Source organism: Vigna umbellata, chromosome 2, assembly GCF_029865625.1.
Source record: "Vigna umbellata cultivar VRB3 chromosome 2, Vumbellata_1.0, whole genome shotgun sequence".
Taxonomy (NCBI): Eukaryota; Viridiplantae; Streptophyta; class Magnoliopsida; order Fabales; family Fabaceae; genus Vigna; species Vigna umbellata.
Window position 1 is genome coordinate 41,509,227 of NC_142166.1, and position 7,363 is coordinate 41,516,589.

General features: G+C 33.0%; 1 protein-coding gene across 4 annotated transcripts; it reads left to right on the forward strand.

Annotated features, from left to right (window-relative positions):
• The first annotated feature begins 1,159 nt into the window (after nt 1-1,159).
• On the forward strand, nt 1,160-6,622 carry LOC124845440 (biotin--protein ligase 1, chloroplastic-like). 4 transcript variants are annotated; one of them, XM_088106884.1, is made up of 10 exons: nt 1,167-1,354; nt 1,471-1,729; nt 1,908-1,969; nt 2,075-2,223; nt 2,578-2,698; nt 2,892-3,047; nt 4,095-4,140; nt 5,536-5,602; nt 5,859-5,935; nt 6,184-6,622. In XM_088106884.1, the coding sequence occupies exons 1-10, from the start codon at nt 1,231-1,233 to the stop codon at nt 6,224-6,226; spliced, it is 1,104 nt and encodes a 367-aa protein (XP_087963010.1). In that variant the 5' UTR covers nt 1,167-1,230; the 3' UTR covers nt 6,227-6,622. The 4 variants fall into 4 exon arrangements, 3 of the variants coding, with proteins under 3 accessions (XP_087963010.1, XP_047178494.1, XP_087963011.1); XM_047322538.2 differs by having other exon boundaries at nt 1,170-1,333; XM_088106885.1 differs by having other exon boundaries at nt 1,237-1,370.
• Nucleotides 6,623-7,363: the final 741 nt, after the last annotated feature.

Sequence of the window (7,363 nt, forward strand, 5' to 3'; positions counted from 1 at the left end):
TAAGCTCAAAACTTTGTCATAATTTTGTCATTGAAGAAAAACTGTGTATTTAAATTATTCTTACATCAAATCCTAAGTGGGAGACTACTCAACATACTCGAAACAAATGTTTTGACCACCTTAAATTTGTTGATATAACATTATTATGATCCATTATTACATGCAAAATATTATTCGTTTTGAAACTTAAAGCTTTATTATGGTTTTACCTTAAATTGTTTTAAAAAATTGAAGAAGAAACATATATTTAAATTGTCATTGGTCTCAATTTCTAAGTAAGGGAGATTATTGAATACACCAAAACAAGTTCCCAAATTGAGGTTTAAAGGGAACAACAATTCATTTTTATGATCATTTTTCTATATTTCATTTTCATAAAAAAAAAAATGGTTGAGTGTCAATGTTTCTAAAATTTGTTGTGATATCATAGTTAGAATTAATTATTAAATTTAACATAATGTTTTTACGTAAGTATAAAATTTTGTTATGATTTTATCTTTTAAAAAATGTTTTAAAGAATTAAAAAAAAAAAAAAAAAATATATATATATATATATATATATATATATATATATAGTTAAATTATAGTTGGTATCGACTCCCACTGTTAGAATGTCTCAGTGTTAAAACTACTTATTGATAACTTAAATAGCTCTTTCTCTTTCTCTTTTATAAACCAGAGAGTCTAGCAGGTAAGATAAACAATTTAAAAAAAAATAAACAATGTTATTGTTTTATTTTTATTATTTGTCTGTAAAAGTGCAAAATATAAAGAGAAAAAAGTTTAGGGATGAAATTTGAGTGTTTTAGTAAGTTGAAAGTTATTGAAAATTTTGAATATAACTATTTATAAAAGGAGAGCGCAAACATACAATAATTTATTAAATATTTCTTAGTTACAGATTTTCTAAATTCAACTCAACAATATAATATTTTTAAAAATTAGAATGACTATTTACTATATTTCGTTTGTGAAATTTTATAAAAGGTCCTATATGTGTATATATACAATATTTCAATATTATATGTAAGAAATAGTCTTAAAAAAATTCTGAACAATTGATTAATTTTATCCAGTAATAGAGGGAACGTTGGATTCTTGCAATTTTCATAAGTTTTGATGACTGAAATGCAAAAAACAGAAACATGCAGTTGCAACCGGTCATAGAAGAGGAACCACCTTGTTTTTTCCGACTTGGGGTAACGCTTTTTGAAATCAGAAGAAACGTTGATGCTGTTGCGCAACCCTTCGTGGACAGCGTCGTTGCTATCAGCCACCACAAGAAGGCTCTACAACCACCGCTTTTCGACATCTTCGTTCATGGCGTCTTCAGGTTCGGTCTTCAAGGGTTATGGTAGTTTATGTTCAAGGTTCAATCATCAGTTAACTAATTCGCTTGTCACTTAACAATTTCATCGTGTAAAGCCTGAATATTGAAAGTGAAATTGTTGTGTCTCCGTTTTTAATCAGCTTTGGACTGCAGTTTGCTGGTTTTGTGTGGGAAATCATTGGCAGAGAATGAAACTGCCAAAGCTATAAAAACCAGTAACACTCTCAAGCTCCCCGAGAATGGAGAATACTCCCTCGTTTTGCATTCGCAGCTAGATAAAGCTGTTATGCAACGGTCTTTTAAAATTCACTCCTTTATGGATTCTCTTTCCACCAATCAATTTGGCAGGCTTCTCATCTGGTCCCCTCAGTTAACTTCAACACAAGATATCGTTTCACAGTATGTTTTGCAGTTTTAGTCTTTTGTTCGGTGTTTTAGACAATGCTTTGGCAGCAGAAAAATGACTTTTTTGTGCCTAAAATAATGTATTGTCATCTTCTTTTTTCGCATTTTCTAATCATCCATATTCATTTATAAGATCTTATTTTCCTAAATCTGGCACTCTTATTTTGTTCAGAAACTTTTGTGAGCTTCCCATTGGTTCAGTTTGTGTCGCTGATGTTCAGACCAAGGGACGAGGTTTGATATTTATACGACATTTAGTGTTGTTGTGTGTGATTATCTGTCATTTTCAACTTCTATTTTAGTTAAAGTCAAAGCTGCCCTGAGCGCTTAAATTCTCAGGTCGGTCTAAGAATGTCTGGGAATCTCCATCGGGTTGCCTTATGTTTTCTTTTACTTTGCAAATGGAGGATGGACGAGTCGTTCCTTTAGTTCAGTATGTGGTTTCCCTTGCTATGACAGAGGCAGTGAAGGATATCTGTTACAAAAATGTAAGTGGTTTACTTTCGAAGTACTGACTTGACACCTGGCTTGGTAGTGAATTTGATAAGGGAATGTTGTAGCAAGGTTAAAAAATTTAAGTAGGTTTATTTTATGTTTGCACAAACAAATGTGCAGATGTTATTGACTAAATAAACTGAAAATTTTAATTCTTTTGTGGAGACTGATGTCTGATGGTGCTTTATGTTATTCTGCCAATAACAGCAGTAAGAATATTGTTTACTTTGTTTTTGGCGGTATTCCAAATCAACGTGCATGATTTGTCACAATGTTAATAAGTTATCCAATTGTTTGGGATTGTGTGCGCACTTAGATACGTTTTATTCCAACACTTTCCATTCCAGGGGTTACCCAGCATAGATGTTAAAATCAAGTGGCCAAATGATCTTTACTTAAATGGCTCTAAAGTTGGAGGCATTCTTTGCACCTCGACATATAAATCAAAGAAGTTCAACGTTACTGCAGGTAATAAATTATTCTTGACTAGTATTGACCGATTGAACTTCTGTCTCGTGTACTTAAATAGTTGACTTTGTCTATTGAAATCCTTGTTTTCTGTGGAGAATTTGATTTTCCTTAATGTCATTTGGATAAGAGTAAAATGATTTTAAAGTTTAGGCTCATGAAGATGATCATAACAAATCTCATGTGTTCACAGGAATAGGCTTGAATGTTATTAATGAGAAGCCAACAACGTCCTTAAATACAGTTCTAAAAGAGTTGTCTACAGGAGCTTACCAATTTCAAAGAGAAGATATTCTAGCAGCCTTTTTTAACAAATTTGAGGAGTTTTATGGTTTATTTGTGAATCAAGGTACTGTACTAGTTAAGTGATTTGTTTGATATTGCTTTTTGGTTTCATATCTGAATTCTGAAATCTTACCTCAATTCTGGTTATTGTGTAAATATCTTGTGCCTGTTTTCATTCCTCTATCATGCTCTTTCTCTGAAAAACCCATGGATGAATAAAATAATTTAACCAATCTGAATCAACTTCTTGAATTATGCTTATCATCCTTGTGCACCGATCACAATGGATTATACTTCTAAGTCTATCCTTTCTATATCCAAATTAATCAAACTACAAGTCATATGAAGGGAAGAAAGTTGTGGAAATTTATATTGTGGGAAAGAAGAGAAACAGACAAGAGATAAGAGAGTAATATATAGGGAATAGGATGCAACAGTGATGCATATAGTTGAGAAGTATTTACTGGTTTACCATTGCAAGTGCAGAACTCCATGAGCCTCTATTTTTCTTTTGTCTGGGTATTTTTTCCCCTTTTTGAAGATTTACTGTTTCTTTTAATGGATTGTACCCATGTCATAGAGAGTTAGGCCCGACATGATCCTAAGGTTTCCTTAGGTTTGTTTTTCATTTACAAATGCATCAAATTCAATGCAACTTATGCCAACAAATTCATTATTGAAGTGACATCAAATTGACTCCTAGAAGAACAAAACTAATGAGAATGGATCCCTCCATCTTAGATTTTCATGTGACTGTCTCTGGGGAATGTCTATGAAAAGGGAGATAGACACTCACAAAACATTATCAGTGAAGATCTATTCTAAAACTAATGGCGCTTTTAATTGATGGACCACTTTAATGTTTCCTATGTGATCTCACATACATCCATGGAAGAGGAAATAGGCATTTATTAAAACAAAATAACATAACATAAAATAAAATAAACAATCAAAACAGTGTTTTTCAAGTTAAAATAATGCCATTACTCTGTTTCCTGACTTTAGACTTTTCTTCAACTTACCGTATTTTAAGCACCCATTATTCTACATTACCGAATATTTTGATTATTAGTTAGGTAATATTGAGATTGAAAAATCTTGTTAAATGCAGGATTTCAGACCCTAGAGGAGCTCTATATTAAGACATGGTTGCACAGGTGACTTAATTTAAAAATTCTCACCTGTAGTTTTGATTTATTTTATTTTATTGGCAAGGATTCATTGCAAGACTTAGGAGAGAATTGGCTGGTTTTCTGGTAATTGCCTTTGAATCTTTGTTTTGGCAATGCCTTGAGTTATAAGACAAATAATGTGATGCTTGTTGGCATGGATAAAGTTGAAGGACAAGTTAGGGTAGCAAAATTGAAATATGCTAACAACTAGGTGATTGAATTCCCTGTTTCTCTGCCTTTGGTAAAATCAGAGAATCATCGTTACTCTGTAGACTATTTTTTTGAAGAAAGTTTAGTGATTAGCCTAGCATTCAGTGAATTAGTTTCCATTGTGTGTGGCTGCATAATTAGCTTGAAGTCATTATCATTAATATTTATACATAGAAGAGTGCCCTTGACTCCACTGCACCTTAGCTTTAAATAGAAGTTCTGATGATTCTTTGTCCAAGAGTACTATTTTTTACACAATAGAATTATGAGGGACCTCTGCATTCATTCTATTTTCTGTATTTCGTCACTTTTGGTCTTCAATTCTTATTTGCTACCTGTCCCCCCAGAAAAAAAGAATAAAATGTCTCTATTTATCTTCTTTATCATCATTTTGTTCTTATCCTTTTGCTTTGAAATTCAAATCACTAGAACTAGCAATTAATCACCATCATAAACTTAAGTTTTACTTCCTTTTACTCTTGATACTTTGTGGAAATTTTAATCACGAAGGTGTGAATCGGAATCCGTAACATTGTCATAATACTGATCATAAAGCAGAAACACTCTTCTTGTTTGAGACGCAAGACATTACTGCATCAGCACTTGCCTAACACTTACATGACGTGTGTTTGACACTCCCAGGGTCCACTTGTATTATTTTCTTTCAGCTTGAACTCATCAGCCAACACATACCTCGGGATGGAAACTTTGAGAACATTAGTATTGTAAGAAAATAAAATATTTATACTTTTTGAAAAGAAAATCAGAAAAGTCGACATAGAATGTAAAATATATAAAAAAATCTCTCTCGCTATGTTTTTGTGATGGAAATTATGTAGGAAGTTTAATATAATACACAAATCTTGATTACCATTTTTAGATTATATATCTGTATGTCTTGGTGTCTTGTAATTTTTAACTTTAATTGTGTTGAAATGTCTTTATCTATCTTGAGCCTGGTGTCCGTGTTAAAGTTTGTGCTTTAGATAACACTAACAGCTAAACTCATTTATTCATTTTAGTTAGCAGCTGAAATGAAGTGTTAAACATATTGTAGTATTCATCATTTTGTTTAAGCTTTTAATTGGAAAAACAAAACCTTTTTATGCATTAATGTGGGACGGTTTATTGGTGTGCAGTCATTTATATATTCAAAAATGTTGTGTGCAGTGGACAGAGAGTTGTTGTACAAGAAAAGAATGGGGATAAAGTGATCGAGCACGTCGTAACTATTCAGGTTTGGCAGATGAAAACTATTCTTCCTGAACTACCGTTCTTAGAGAACACTTAAAATTTGTACCTTGAGAATGAATAATTTATGGATTAATTATTTAGTGGAAAGGGTTAGTAATTTTCAGAAACGAAATTGTTAGATCAAGTGGAAGATTGTAATATATGAAAATTATCTGTCAACCATTTCCAATGGTAATTTTGATGGCTTAACTCAGTTGTCATATTGCTGTAAAGTAATTTTTCTATTATTGTGTGCGTAGGGTTTGACATCATCTGGATATTTATTAGCTGTCGGTGATGACAATCAAATGTGTGAGCTCCACCCTGATGGTAATAGGTAATGGAACAAAATACCATTTTCTTCTATCTGCATGATTAAGTTGTGACCAAAACGCTTCTGGAAAAAAAAATCGACAGTTTAGGCCTTTGAGCTTTTGAAATTTGAAGCACACATGTAGTTATCAAAAACAGTGATAAATTTCACCGGGCACATTTATTAATGAAATTGACGTTTCAAATTACGTGATTGCATGACCTGATATCATTACCAATTGAAATTGAAAATTGTTTTCTACTGTGTTTCAGCTTTGACTTTTTCAAAGGACTAGTCAGAAGAAAACTCGACTGAACAAGATTCCTTGACACATTTCACAAGAGGCTACAACTTTGTATATATTATTACGAAGATTTGTCTTTAGAGCTAAGAATTTTCCAATAAACCATATTTGTTTAATGTATGGTGTCTTCAGAACTTCAGAACTTTTGTACCCTATTTGTATTTGTGATTTTCCGTCAAACTTGTGATGCGCTTTCCTTGTCCGGTCAAACTAGATCTTTCTATACATCATGGCACGTAAAAAAATATCATGCAGTTGCAACCAAAATAGTAACTTTTTTTTCTTCTCTTAATAGGGCCTAGTTCATGATTGCTTTAGTCAATCATTTGTAAGGAGTATGGTGGTCCTTCATCGCCAGCTATGAAATGATTTGAAAAAGGAAAAAGAAAAACCGTTTCTATGATTCATACTTGTGCTCAATAATCGCCTTTGCTTCCAAATAAAGTGTGCTTGAATTAGATGCTTAATCAGATGTGTTGACTGTCTGTCTTTCAAAAATCGGTCGCTTTTTGAAATTGGACTCATTCGCCATAATGCCAAATCTATTTTCCTTATAAAAACATGCAGTACTTTTCCCACTGCCTTTATACAGTAATGGTTACCCATTTATGATGGCGTTTATTTCTCACATACGGGTATCATGTAACCACATAGTACTTGTCGTCATAGTTGAGAATTTGCATTTATGTTGTGCTGGTGATCCATAATGGTCCATTTTCCATCATATTCAGCATGTTTTTTTGGTGGGGTGTTTGGTGGGCTTGTTCGAAGAAAGAACTTTATAGTGGCACGTTCAATGGTTGAGGTGTACTTGGTCTTTCTCTTTCGGGATCGGTGGCATTATTTGCTTGTATTTCTGTAAGTGAACGAAAGACACCACACCATCCGCAACACATGGACAAACTTCCTTACTTTCTACAAAATGCCTTGGCGATATGAGAGTTAAGGCCATAAAGCATGAAGCATGTCCATGCAACTCCCAATGTCTCAATCACAGTGAGAAATCATTGGAGGTTGAGTCATTCTCAGAGGGAAGCAAAAGGACATGTGAGAGAAGCTACCAGTCGCAATTTTCGTCTCTTGGTCATTGCTGAAAGGCTAGTGACAACTTCCAGCCTTTTCTTTGTTCTCCTTTTCAAAACTCAATC

What these genes read in the sequence shown, in the direction of transcription:
- LOC124845440 (XM_088106884.1), top strand. Translation starts at nt 1,231, where the DNA reads ATGCTGTTGCGCAACCCTTCGTGGACAGCGTCGTTGCTATCAGCCACC. An exon ending in ACACAAGATATCGTTTCACA is followed by an intron (nt 1,730 to 1,907) that starts GTATGTTTTGCA and finishes TATTTTGTTCAG; the next exon opens with AAACTTTTGTGAGCTTCCCA. An exon ending in GAAGTTCAACGTTACTGCAG is followed by an intron (nt 2,699 to 2,891) that starts GTAATAAATTAT and finishes ATGTGTTCACAG; the next exon opens with GAATAGGCTTGAATGTTATT.